This window comes from Physella acuta, unplaced genomic scaffold (genome assembly GCF_028476545.2).
Source record: "Physella acuta isolate Inbredline_101_S28 unplaced genomic scaffold, ASM2847654v3 ptg000591l, whole genome shotgun sequence".
Taxonomy (NCBI): Eukaryota; Metazoa; Mollusca; class Gastropoda; family Physidae; genus Physella; species Physella acuta.
Window position 1 is genome coordinate 821,045 of NW_026732110.1, and position 15,411 is coordinate 836,455.

At 43.6% G+C, this 15,411-nt stretch overlaps 2 protein-coding genes across 3 annotated transcripts in view; one reads left to right on the forward strand and one right to left on the reverse strand.

Moving 5' to 3' along the window:
• Positions 1 to 8,248, forward strand: part of LOC131947296 (acyloxyacyl hydrolase) — a 36,986-nt gene extending 28,738 nt beyond the window's left edge. For both annotated transcript variants that reach the window (XM_059308472.1, XM_059308471.1), the window contains exon 20: positions 7,850 to 8,248. In XM_059308472.1, coding sequence (XP_059164455.1) covers positions 7,850 to 7,978 — 129 coding nt within the window. In that variant the 3' untranslated portion in view covers positions 7,979 to 8,248. The remainder of the gene's footprint in view (positions 1 to 7,849) is intronic.
• Positions 8,249 to 8,276: 28 nt separating this feature from the next.
• Positions 8,277 to 15,287, reverse strand: LOC131947298 (uncharacterized). Its single transcript, XM_059308474.1, has 7 exons — positions 15,183 to 15,287; positions 13,553 to 13,627; positions 10,985 to 11,447; positions 10,473 to 10,626; positions 9,810 to 9,945; positions 9,283 to 9,415; positions 8,277 to 8,706 (listed from the first exon to the last, which is right to left on the reverse strand). The coding sequence occupies exons 2-7, from the start codon at positions 13,625 to 13,627 to the stop codon at positions 8,621 to 8,623; spliced, it is 1,047 nt and encodes a 348-aa protein (XP_059164457.1). The 5' UTR covers positions 15,183 to 15,287; the 3' UTR covers positions 8,277 to 8,620.
• Positions 15,288 to 15,411: the final 124 nt, after the last annotated feature.

Below are 15,411 nucleotides of genomic sequence, written 5' to 3' on the forward strand. Positions count from 1 at the left end.
CTTGACTGATCTAACGACAAACGACCCCCACAACCTGACTTGACTGATCTAAAGACAAACGACCCCTACAACCTGACTTGACTGATCTAACGACAAACGACCCCCACAACCTGACTTGACTGATCTAAAGACAAACGACCCCTACAACCTGACTTGACTGATCTAACGACAAACGACCCCTACAATCTGACTTGACTGATCTAACAACAAACGACCCCTTAAACCTGACTTGACTGATCTAACGACAAACGACCCCTTAAACCTGACTTGACTGATCTAACGACAAACGACCCCTACAACCTGACTTGACTGATCTAACGACAAACGACCCCCACAACCTGACTTGACTGATCTAACGACAAACGACCCCCACAACCTGACTTGACTGATCTAAAGACAAACGACCCCTACAACCTGACTTGACTGATCTAACGACAAACGACCCCTACAATCTGACTTGACTGATCTAACAACAAACGACCCCTTAAACCTGACTTGACTGATCTAACGACAAACGACCCCTTAAACCTGACTTGACTGATCTAACGACAAACGACCCCTACAACCTGACTTGACTGATCTAACGACAAACGACCCCCACAACCTGACTTGACTGATCTAAAGACAAACGACCCCTACAACCTGACTTGACTGATCTAACGACAAACGACCCCTACAATCTGACTTGACTGATCTAACGACAAACGACCCCTACAATCTGACTTGACTGATCTAACGACAAACGACCCCTACAACCTGACTTGACTGATCTAACGACAAACGACCCCTACAATCTGACTTGACTGATCTAAAGACAAACGACCCCTACAATCTGACTTGACTGATCTAAAGACAAACGACCCCTACAATCTGACTTGACTGATCTAACGACAAACGACCCCTACAATCTGACTTGACTGATCTAACGACAAACGACCCCTACAATCTGACTTGACTGATCTAACGACAAACGACCCCTACAATCTGACTTGACTGATCTAACGACAAACGACCCCTACAATCTGACTTGACTGATCTAACGACAAACGACCCCTACAATCTGACTTGACTGATCTAACGACAAACGACCCCTACAATCTGACTTGACTGATCTAACGACAAACGACCCCTACAATCTGACTTGACTGATCTAACGACAAACGACCCCTACAATCTGACTTGACTGATCTAACGACAAACGACCCCTACAATCTGACTTGACTGATCTAACGACAAACGACCCCTACAATCTGACTTGACTGATCTAACGACAAACGACCCCTACAACCTGACTTGACTGATCTAACGACAAACGACCCCTACAATCTGACTTGACTGATCTAACGACAAACGACCCCTACAATCTGACTTGACTGATCTAACGACAAACGACCCCTACAATCTGACTTGACTGATCTAAAGACAAACGACCCCTACAATCTGACTTGACTGATCTAACGACAAACGACCCCTACAATCTGACTTGACTGATCTAACGACAAACGACCCCTACAATCTGACTTGACTGATCTAACGACAAACGACCCCTACAATCTGACTTGACTGATCTAACGACAAACGACCCCTACAATCTGATTTGACTGATCTAACGACAAACGACCCCTACAATCTGACTTGACTGATCTAACGACAAACGACCCCTACAATCTGACTTGACTGATCTAACGACAAACGACCCCTACAATCTGACTTGACTGATCTAACGACAAACGACCCCTACAATCTGACTTGACTGATCTAACGACAAACGACCCCTACAACCTGACTTGACTGATCTAACGACAAACGACCCCTACAATCTGACTTGACTGATCTAAAGACAAACGACCCCTACAATCTGACTTGACTGATCTAAAGACAAACGACCCCTACAATCTGACTTGACTGATCTAACGACAAACGACCCCTACAATCTGACTTGACTGATCTAACGACAAACGACCCCTACAATCTGACTTGACTGATCTAACGACAAACGACCCCTACAATCTGACTTGACTGATCTAACGACAAACGACCCCTACAATCTGACTTGACTGATCTAACGACAAACGACCCCTACAATCTGACTTGACTGATCTAACGACAAACGACCCCTACAATCTGACTTGACTGATCTAACGACAAACGACCCCTACAATCTGACTTGACTGATCTAACGACAAACGACCCCTACAATCTGACTTGACTGATCTAACGACAAACGACCCCTACAACCTGACTTGACTGATCTAACGACAAACGACCCCTACAATCTGACTTGACTGATCTAACGACAAACGACCCCTACAACCTGACTTGACTGATCTAAAGACAAACGACCCCTACAACCTGACTTGACTGATCTAACGACAAACGACCCCCACAACCTGACTTGACTGATCTAACGACAAACGACCCCCACAACCTGACTTGACTGATCTAACGACAAACGACCCCCACAACCTGACTTGACTGATCTAACGACAAACGACCCCTACAACCTGACTTGACTGATCTAACGACAAACGACCCCCACAACCTGACTTGACTGATATAACGACAAACGACCCCCACAACCTGACTTGACTGATCTAACGACAAACGACCCCCACAACCTGACTTGACTGATCTAACGACAAACGACCCCCACAACCTGACTTGACTGATCTAAAGACAAACGACCCCTACAACCTGACTTGACTGATCTAACGACAAACGACCCCCACAACCTGACTTGACTGATCTAACGACAAACGACCCCTACAATCTGACTTGACTGATCTAACGACAAACGACCCCTACAATCTGACTTGACTGATCTAACGACAAACGACCCCTACAACCTGACTTGACTGATCTAACGACAAACGACCCCTACAACCTGACTTGACTGATCTAACGACAAACGACCCCTACAACCTGACTTGACTGATCTAACGACAAACGACCCCTACAATCTGACTTGACTGATCTAACGACAAACGACCCCTACAATCTGACTTGACTGATCTAACGACAAACGACCCCCACAACCTGACTTGACTGATCTAACGACAAACGACCCCCACAACCTGACTTGACTGATCTAACGACAAACGACCCCCACAACCTGACTTGACTGATCTAACGACAAACGACCCCCACAACCTGACTTGACTGATCTAACGACAAACGACCCCTACAACCTGACTTGACTGATCTAACGACAAACGACCCCTACAACCTGACTTGACTGATCTAACGACAAACGACCCCTACAACCTGACTTGACTGATCTAACGACAAACGACCCCCACAACCTGACTTGACTGATCTAAAGACAAACGACCCCTACAACCTGACTTGACTGATCTAACGACAAACGACCCCCACAACCTGACTTGACTGATCTAAAGACAAACGACCCCTACAACCTGACTTGACTGATCTAACGACAAACGACCCCCACAACCTGACTTGACTGATCTAAAGACAAACGACCCCTACAACCTGACTTGACTGATCTAACGACAAACGACCCCTACAATCTGACTTGACTGATCTAACAACAAACGACCCCTTAAACCTGACTTGACTGATCTAACGACAAACGACCCCTTAAACCTGACTTGACTGATCTAACGACAAACGACCCCTACAACCTGACTTGACTGATCTAACGACAAACGACCCCCACAACCTGACTTGACTGATCTAACGACAAACGACCCCCACAACCTGACTTGACTGATCTAAAGACAAACGACCCCTACAACCTGACTTGACTGATCTAACGACAAACGACCCCCACAACCTGACTTGACTGATCTAAAGACAAACGACCCCTACAACCTGACTTGACTGATCTAACGACAAACGACCCCTACAATCTGACTTGACTGATCTAACGACAAACGACCCCTACAATCTGACTTGACTGATCTAACGACAAACGACCCCTACAACCTGACTTGACTGATCTAACGACAAACGACCCCTACAATCTGACTTGACTGATCTAAAGACAAACGACCCCTACAATCTGACTTGACTGATCTAAAGACAAACGACCCCTACAATCTGACTTGACTGATCTAACGACAAACGACCCCTACAATCTGACTTGACTGATCTAACGACAAACGACCCCTACAATCTGACTTGACTGATCTAACGACAAACGACCCCTACAATCTGACTTGACTGATCTAACGACAAACGACCCCTACAATCTGACTTGACTGATCTAACGACAAACGACCCCTACAATCTGACTTGACTGATCTAACGACAAACAACCCCTACAATCTGACTTGACTGATCTAACGACAAACGACCCCTACAATCTGACTTGACTGATCTAACGACAAACGACCCCTACAATCTGACTTGACTGATCTAACGACAAACGACCCCTACAATCTGACTTGACTGATCTAACGACAAACGACCCCTACAATCTGACTTGACTGATCTAACGACAAACGACCCCTACAACCTGACTTGACTGATCTAACGACAAACGACCCCTACAATCTGACTTGACTGATCTAACGACAAACGACCCCTACAATCTGACTTGACTGATCTAACGACAAACGACCCCTACAATCTGACTTGACTGATCTAAAGACAAACGACCCCTACAATCTGACTTGACTGATCTAACGACAAACGACCCCTACAATCTGACTTGACTGATCTAACGACAAACGACCCCTACAATCTGACTTGACTGATCTAACGACAAACGACCCCTACAATCTGACTTGACTGATCTAACGACAAACGACCCCTACAATCTGATTTGACTGATCTAACGACAAACGACCCCTACAATCTGACTTGACTGATCTAACGACAAACGACCCCTACAATCTGACTTGACTGATCTAACGACAAACGACCCCTACAATCTGACTTGACTGATCTAACGACAAACGGCCCCTACAATCTGACTTGACTGATCTAACGACAAACGACCCCTACAACCTGACTTGACTGATCTAACGACAAACGACCCCTACAATCTGACTTGACTGATCTAAAGACAAACGACCCCTACAATCTGACTTGACTGATCTAAAGACAAACGACCCCTACAATCTGACTTGACTGATCTAACGACAAACGACCCCTACAATCTGACTTGACTGATCTAACGACAAACGACCCCTACAATCTGACTTGACTGATCTAACGACAAACGACCCCTACAATCTGACTTGACTGATCTAACGACAAACGACCCCTACAATCTGACTTGACTGATCTAACGACAAACGACCCCTACAATCTGACTTGACTGATCTAACGACAAACGACCCCTACAATCTGACTTGACTGATCTAACGACAAACGACCCCTACAATCTGACTTGACTGATCTAACGACAAACGACCCCTACAATCTGACTTGACTGATCTAACGACAAACGACCCCTACAATCTGACTTGACTGATCTAACGACAAACGACCCCTACAACCTGACTTGACTGATCTAACGACAAACGACCCCTACAATCTGACTTGACTGATCTAACGACAAACGACCACTACAATCTGACTTGACTGATCTAACGACAAACGACCCCTACAATCTGACTTGACTGATCTAAAGACAAACGACCCCTACAATCTGACTTGACTGATCTAACGACAAACGACCCCTACAATCTGACTTGACTGATCTAACGACAAACGACCCCTACAATCTGACTTGACTGATCTAACGACAAACGACCCCTACAATCTGACTTGACTGATCTAACGACAAACGACCCCTACAATCTGACTTGACTGATCTAACGACAAACGACCCCTACAATCTGACTTGACTGATCTAACGACAAACGACCCCTACAACCTGACTTGACTGATCTAACGACAAACGACCCCTACAATCTGACTTGACTGATCTAACGACAAACGACCCCTACAACCTGACTTGACTGATCTAAAGACAAACGACCCCTACAACCTGACTTGACTGATCTAACGACAAACGACCCCCACAACCTGACTTGACTGATCTAACGACAAACGACCCCCACAACCTGACTTGACTGATCTAAAGACAAACGACCCCCACAACCTGACTTGACTGATCTAACGACAAACGACCCCTACAACCTGACTTGACTGATCTAACGACAAACGACCCCCACAACCTGACTTGACTGATCTAACGACAAACGACCCCCACAACCTGACTTGACTGATCTAACGACAAACGACCCCCACAACCTGACTTGACTGATCTAACGACAAACGACCCCCACAACCTGACTTGACTGATCTAAAGACAAACGACCCCTACAACCTGACTTGACTGATCTAACGACAAACGACCCCTACAATCTGACTTGACTGATCTAACGACAAACGACCCCTACAATCTGACTTGACTGATCTAACGACAAACGACCCCTACAATCTGACTTGACTGATCTAACGACAAACGACCCCTACAACCTGACTTGACTGATCTAACGACAAACGACCCCTACAACCTGTCTTGACTGATCTAACGACAAACGACCCCTACAACCTGACTTGACTGATCTAACGACAAACGACCCCTACAATCTGACTTGACTGATCTAACGACAAACGACCCCTACAATCTGACTTGACTGATCTAACGACAAACGACCCCCACAACCTGACTTGAATGATCTAACGACCAACGACCCCCACAACCTGACTTGACTGATCTAACGACAAACGACCCCTACAACCTGACTTGACTGATCTAACGACAAACGACCCCTACAACCTGACTTGACTGATCTAACGACAAACGACCCCTAAAACCTGACTTGACTGATCTAACGACAAACGACCCCTACAACCTGACTTGACTGATCTAACGACAAACGACCCCTACAATCTGACTTGACTGATCTAACGACAAACGACCCCTACAACCTGACTTGACTGATCTAACGACAAACGACCCCTACAATCTGACTTGACTGATCTAACGACAAACGACCCCTACAATCTGACTTGACTGATCTAACGACAAACGACCCCCACAACCTGACTTGACTGATCTAACGATAAACGACCCCCACAACCTGACTTGACTGATCTAACGACAAACGACCCCTACAACCTGACTTGACTGATCTAACGACAAACGACCCCTACAACCTGACTTGACTGATCTAACGACAAACGACCCCTACAACCTGACTTGACTGATCTAACGACAAACGACCCCCACAACCTGACTTGACTGATCTAAAGACAAACGACCCCTACAACCTGACTTGACTGATCTAACGACAAACGACCCCCACAACCTGACTTGACTGATCTAAAGACAAACGACCCCTACAACCTGACTTGACTGATCTAACGACAAACGACCCCCACAACCTGACTTGACTGATCTAAAGACAAACGACCCCTACAACCTGACTTGACTGATCTAACGACAAACGACCCCTACAATCTGACTTGACTGATCTAACAACAAACGACCCCTTAAACCTGACTTGACTGATCTAACGACAAACGACCCCTTAAACCTGACTTGACTGATCTAACGACAAACGACCCCTACAACCTGACTTGACTGATCTAACGACAAACGACCCCCACAACCTGACTTGACTGATCTAACGACAAACGACCCCCACAACCTGACTTGACTGATCTAAAGACAAACGACCCCTACAACCTGACTTGACTGATCTAACGACAAACGACCCCTACAATCTGACTTGACTGATCTAACAACAAACGACCCCTTAAACCTGACTTGACTGATCTAACGACAAACGACCCCTTAAACCTGACTTGACTGATCTAACGACAAACGACCCCTTAAACCTGACTTGAGTTTGTTTTGTTTCAGCTGGGACAGGCTTTTGTGGCAGGAATTTTGTGGGATGACGTCATGAACAAGTTCCCCGACACGTTTGGTCCGGTCAACCCCAACAACGATTTGATTGACAGGTTGTTTGGTGACCAGGGCGGGTACTGACCCCGTGGGTCTCGGGCTAATTAATTCATTAGTCACTCATTAGTCACTCATTAGTCACTTCAGTCGTGACAGGAACCGTTGCTTCTGATGAAACAGAACTCTTTTTGTGGTGCAATTTTAATGACGTCTGTCAATTTTGTGACTAATAATTAATTAATTAACTAAATTGACAGTTCAAATACCGTGACTTAAACATGTGATGGTATATTAATTTATGTATAGCTTATGTAATCGATTATATTAAAATAAACAAATAACATACAAGCAAAAGTGATAACTTATTTTACTGACTGCAGAATTCAATCCATAATATGTGCGATAGATATACAGGTTACACAATTGGTCACAAATTACGGTTGGCCCACTAGGTACATAGTTTGCCATAGGTACGTAGACTGGCCTACAAAGTACGTAGTTGGCCAACAAAGTACGTAGTTGGCCATCGAGGTACGTAGACTGGCCCACAAAGGTACTTAGACTGGCTAACAAGGTACACAACTGATCACAAGTTACAGTTGGCCCACAAGGTACATAGTTGGCCAGCTAGTTACACAACTGGCCACAAAGTACGAAGTTGGCCAACAAGTTCTACAATTAGCCTAAAACGGTTGACATTTTAATGCAATAGGTTGATGTAGCAGTTTAGTCGAACTCTGCTCCAATGGTGATGCTGACGTCATCGCCGACGACTTTGGTCGAATGGAACCACTTGTTGGTGTCTAGAACAACTGAAACACAAGCCAGATTGTTAGCGTCATATTTATACGTGTGTTTGTGTGTTAGGGATGTGTAGTTCCCGTGTAAAGTTGATTTTTCTGATCGTTAAAACCTCTTTAATTGTGTGGGCAGTGACCTACTTAGATGGACCTATTTATGTCATCAGGATGAATTGTGACCTACTTAGTTGGCGAGAGTTTTAGTGTGACCTAATTATTTTTCTAGGGGCGAGATGAGGCATTTGGTGATGGACTTTTATAAGGTTATTATAAATGTACGGTGACCTACTTATAGTTATATCGCAGTGTGGAGTTAACCTATGTATCTATCTGAATGGTGGATTGTGACCTATTTATTTCTTCAAATTGTCTTCGACCCACATAAATAGCCGGAGTGGACCGTGACCTACTTATCCCACCGAAGGTCATGGCCTACTTATATCTCCGAGTTGTGTAATGACCTATTTATCTCCCCAACCCCCACCCCCGTGGCCGTGACCTACATATCTAATAGTTGTGTTGTGACCTACTTATCTCTCGAGGTTGTGCTGTGACCTACTTATCTCACGGGGTTGTGCTGTGACCTACTTATCTCGCCGGGGTGGACCGTGACGGACATCTGGCGCGTGCAGGTGAAGTAGCACTCAACAGGTGGCTCCAGCACCCAGAGCTTGTGGCCGGCTATTTGGGCTTGCCAGGAGGGCAGGTTGACCTTGTCTACCTGGGGTGAGGCAGGGAGAAGTGGTGGAGGTGGTGGTAGTGGTGGTGGTAAATGTGGTAAATGTGGTGATGGTGGTGGTGGTGGTGATGGTAGTGGTAAATGTGGTGGTGGTGGTAAATGTGGTGGTGGTGATGGTGGTGATAGTGATGGTGGAGGTTGTGGTGGTTGTAGTGACGGTGGTGGTGGTGCGAATGGTGGTGGTACTGGTGGTGGGAATGATGGTGGTAGTGGTAATGGTAGTAACGATTCTGGTGTACTGATGTTGGAAGTGTTAGTAGTTTTGGTATCCTACGTTTCTTGTAGTGGTGGTAGCAGTGTTACAGTGTTGGCAGCAGTGATACCATTAACGTGAGCATGAATTTAAGTCACTCAAGGGTGAGCAGTGTACACGCACGTGCATCTTGGCGCCGTAGCCGGGGCTCCCCATGAAGATCCAGTCGGTGACCTCTGACTCGGAGTCTTCAGGCAGAAAGTAAGGTTTGTGGTAGTGATGACGTAGTATCTCCGTCACGGCGGGGTCACAGTTGCTCCTGTCAAACAATGTCAAGGTCATCTTGATACACACACAACAAAAGAGATTCAATGGAGACCTATTGCTGGGAATGAGCGAGTCTACACAACAGTCTCTGTGTCAGCAGACGTCTAATTTGGTCCCTGCTGAATTCAACCACACGGCCATCAGTCGGTGACGTCACGAGCCCTATCGAATTCCATCATTTTCCCTAGAGATTCCATCTTCATCGAAGTATTTTCAGGGTCCAGTTATCGGATGATGTCCCTTTGATTTTCTCAATGTTTACATGTCTTTGGGTTACACGCAGTAACATCACAAGGCTGGGGGGGGGGGGGGTTGACGCCATCTAAGGGAGTACCATCAACACGAAAAAGGTCTTAACAAACTTAACAACTACTAAACATAATCTGTTCCATGAACGTATTCTTAAACCGCTGTAGACATTGAAAAACACATCTAATTTATAGTTAAACCATTTGAACACGGGGTCCCACTTACCATCCCACATACCACGGCAGAGAGCCGTCCTTTTGTCCCACTTACCATCCCACATACCACGGCAGGGAGCCGTCCTTTTGATAAATCCGGTCATCGTCCATCTCAAAAACTTGGCTGAGCCGTCTGAACTCTGTATCATAGCCGAAAAACTGGCAGGCGTCCTTGCCCTTGTGTGTGTCGTAACTTTTGTTGTAGATTTCTGTGGAAACAAAAAAAATGTTGACTATAAGCAGATGTGTGGACTGGAATAATCAATCCAAATAAAATAAAGTTTAAAGGATAAAAATGTCAAGAAACACAATTAACAGCAGAAAATGTGTATGTGACGCTGTATCGATACTCGACTGAACTAAATGTTTGAATGAGTACTTTGTCAAATACTACATCTAGGTTTTTTACTAATGAACGAAATCGCAAATCTCATATTTTAAATAAATTTATTCATTTGTTTTCCATAAAAGTTACAAATATTATTTATTTTTTGTTAATGGAAGCTGAAAACTTCGATTTAATTATTTTAACGAAGCTAGAACTCAGGCCCCTAACAAAGGATTTACCTTTGAAGAAGTGGAAGCTAAAAACATGAATGGCCGACCAGTTGTTCATGGCGTCGGTGACAACCAATGGCCGGCCGCTGTAAACTGCCTCGAACTGGCTCGCGGACACGTTGGCCACCCGCATGACGTCATCCACATCCTGGCAGAAGCGGCAGGTTCGAGGCGCCTCCATGACCTTGAACTTCTCCAGCAGACATTTCTCCTGGGTGGCCGCCCGCCCAGACACGCCCCGGAACTGGAGCACCAGCCGAGCCAGCCGGTCACGTGATAGGGGAAAGTCGGCCAGCCACGAGAGGGTGAGCACAATCAGGACGTACATGCAGCTGGTGAGTACCTTCTGGCACAGTTTCCTCACGGCGCTGGGCTGGTTCCTTCTCGTCTGCTTCACGAACTCCAGCCTGGTCAGGTCGTCTGCGGTCATCCCCATGGCAACAGCTCGCTGGTGCAGCTCAGAAAACATTGACTAGAAGGAAGTGTTAACCCTATAGTGGCTAGAAGGAAGTGTTAACCCTATAGTGGCTAGAAGGAAGTGTTAACCATTTAGTGACTAGAAGGAAATGTTAACCCTATAGTGACTAGAAGACAGGTTTAACCCTATAGTGACTAGAAGCAAAGTTTAACGCTATAGTGACTAGAAGCAAGGTTTAACCCTATAGTGACTAGACGCAAGGTTTAACCCTATAGTGACTAGAAGCAAGGTTTAACCCTATAGTGACTAGAAGCAAGGTTTAACCCTATAGTGACTAGAAGCAAGGTTTAACCCTATAGTGACTAGAAGCAAGGTTTAACCCTATAGTGGCTAGAAGGAAGTTTTAAACCAAAAGTGACTAGAAGCAAGGTTTAACTCTATAGTGACTAGAAGGAAGTGTTAACCCTATAGTGACTAGAAGCAAGGTTTAACCCTATAGTGACTAGAAGCAAGGTTTAACCCTATAGTGACTAGAAGGAAGTGTTAAATCTATAGTGACTAGAAGGAAATGTTAACCCTATAGTGACCAGAATTATACAGGTTGGAAGTTTTAACTTTTCAAGTATTAAATAGTTCCTACTCTGAAAGTCATTTTTATAACTAGCTGTCTAAGGGTGTCTTTATATTGACTCAAAAATTAGTATATTGTCAGCACTACAACAATAACAACTGTCTTTACATTCCCCAACTGCGTCGCCTGTGAGAGCTGAATCGATTTGGTGAATTTCTTTGGGCGCCACTCCACATTTGTTATGCTGATAATAAAGTTTGCACTCGGCCTCGCCATACAACCTTACATTTCTTATGTTATCTAGTAAAATTTCCTTCAGAACCTGACGGTCCATAGGGCAAATGAAGTAGAGTTCACCTGTTTTTATCTAGTGCTTACCTTTATATCAGCTAGTGCTTACCTTTATATCAGCTAGTGCTTACCTTTATATCAGCTAGTGCTTACCTTTATATCAGCCAATGCTTACCTTTATATCAGCCAATGCTTACCTTTATATCAGCCAGTGCTTACCTTTATATAAGCCAGTGCTTACCTTTATATAAGCCAGTGCTTACCTTTATATCAGCCAATGCTTACCTTTATATCAGCTAGTGCTTACCTTTATATCAGCCAGTGCTTACCTTTATATAAGCCAGTGCTTACCTTTATATCAGCCAATGCTTACCTTTATATCAGCTAGTGCTTACCTTTATATCAGCTAGTGCTTACCTTTATATCAGCCAATGCTTACCTTTATATCAGCTAGTGCTTACCTTTATATCAGCCAATGCTTACCTTTATATCAGCCAGTGCTTACCTTTATATAAGCCAGTGCTTACCTTTATATAAGCCAGTGCTTACCTTTATATCAGCCAATGCTTACCTTTATATCAGCTAGTGCTTACCTTTATATCAGCCAGTGCTTACCTTTATATAAGCCAGTGCTTACCTTTATATCAGCCAATGCTTACCTTTATATCAGCTAGTGCTTACCTTTATATCAGCTAGTGCTTACCTTTATATCAGCCAATGCTTACCTTTATATCAGCTAGTGCTTACCTTTATATCAGCCAGTGCTTACCTTTATATAAGCCAGTGCTTACCTTTATATCAGCCAATGCTTACCTTTATATCAGCTAGTGCTTACCTTTATATCAGCTAGTGCTTACCTTTATATCAGCCAGTGCTTACCTTTATATCAGCCAGTGCTTACCTTTATATAAGCCAGTGCTTACCTTTATATCAGCCAATGGTTACCTTTATATCAGCCAGTGCTTACCTTTATATCAGCCAGTGCTTACCTTTATATCAGCCAGTGCTTACCTTTATATCAGCTAGTGCTTACCTGTATATCAGCTACTGCTTACCTTTATATCAGCCAGTGCTTACCTTTATATCAGCTACTGCTTACCTGTATATCAGCTACTGCTTACCTTTATATCAGCCAGTGCTTACCTTTATATCAGCTAGCGCTTACCTTTATATCAGCTAATGCTTACCTTTATATCAGCCTGTGCTTACCTGTATATCAGCTACTGCTTACCTTTATATCAGCCAGTGCTTACCTTTATATCAGCCAGTGCTTACCTTTATATCAGCTAATGCTTACCTTTGGATCCACCAACCAGCTACTACCACAAGTATCATTGTCCCCAGCAGGATGTGACGTCATCATCTTCTCCATCTGCAAGTATTTGGTTTCCATGTTATTTTTCTTTGAGTGAACGCATCAATGTGTCCAGAGTTTCTTCCAGGCATCCCTTCGGGAAGGCTCCCCTCCCCCCCCCTTCCCCCAGAACGTCTGCCGCCCCCGCGAACGAAAAAGAATTTATATAAAAAATATACTTTTAGCAGTGGTGTTTCAGACTCTTTTGCACCAGGGGGGGGTGCACTAAATTCCAAATTTTTATTTTTGGCTACATGTCAGTGCCAAATTTTTGCTTTTTAAAAGAAAGCTTACCGACACAAAAATGTGTTTATAACTCTATTGGAAGAGAACTATAGAATAGAATACAAATCATAAATATGCCCTAAATATAAAATTTAAAAAAAATAAACCGGGAGTGATCTCCCCGTTTTCGAATATTCTTATCTAACACTACGGGGGATGGCAACTCGGGATATAGATATGATTTTTAATTACTTAAACTTTTTTAAATAGAATAGAATCTCGTAGAAAAAAAGAATTGCGCACCAAGCGAATGCTAAGCAAAATGTGTATAATAGTGCGGAATATTATTAGTACTTTATAAATTCACATGCGTTTTTTCAGAAATCGGAAATAGCGTAAATTACTACTTCCGGTCAACGGAAATTACTCAAAATTTGAGAGAAGGCAAAGAATTAGATCTTTTATTTACATATGAAATTTCAATTATCTATCTGAAATAGTACTCCAGTTATAGGCTTTTGAAAAATTGAAAGTAGAAAAAGTTATACTTCCGGTTATCGGAAATCGCTCAAAAGTTGAAACAGATCTACAAATTTGATATAATACTTATATATGAAATTTCATCAACCTAGCTATAACGGTACTCAAGTTGTCGTGTTTACAGACACGCACACACTCCAAAAAAAAAAGCCGCAGTGTGTTTAGCTTATTCGTAAATCTGGCACTGTGTGCCGCCATAACGAGAAGTTGTCGACTGTTTGGGGCATGTCACGTGCCACCCGTTTCCATCAGTGTAACTGCCCATGTAAGAACAATTGCTGGGCCTTTGACCAACAGCGATATTTGTTCAATGGCGAGGTAACCTTGTAAAACATGGGTATCCCATTTTCTGGAGGGAATTTACACAACATGTATATCCCATTTTCTGGAGGGAATTTACACAACATGTATATCCCGTTTTCTGAAGGGAATTTAGACAACATAATTATCCCATTTGCTGAAGGGAATTTACACAACATGGATATCCCATTTTCTGAAGGGAATTTACACAACATGGGTATACCATTTTCTGAAGAAAATTTACACAACATAATTATCCCATTTTCTGAAGGGAATTTACACAACATAATTATCTTGCACATAAACAGCAAGAAACAAATCTTGCACATAAACAGCAAGAAACAAATCTTGCACATAAACAGCAAGAAATAAAAATCGTGCTCATAAACAGCAAGAAAGAAATCTTGCACATAAACAGCAAGAAAGAAATCTTGCACATAAACAGCAAGAAACAAATCTTGCACGTAAACAGGAAAGAACAAATGAAACAAAACCGTTAAAAACTTACTTGCTTTAACCCAAATCAGAAGAACGTGATCAAACAATAACTCTGCTATAATCATCCAATAGTTTGACAATATCGAAGTGAATGGCAGAGGAGACGCCAAGCCAGTAGCCTACACAGGCCAATCTGGCAGATGTGGACCAAAACGAGGCAGATATTGGCCAACTGGCCAGAGATGAAATTTTCCGACCCGCCGAACATGAGCAGCAGACGTGATTAGTGAAACCAATGG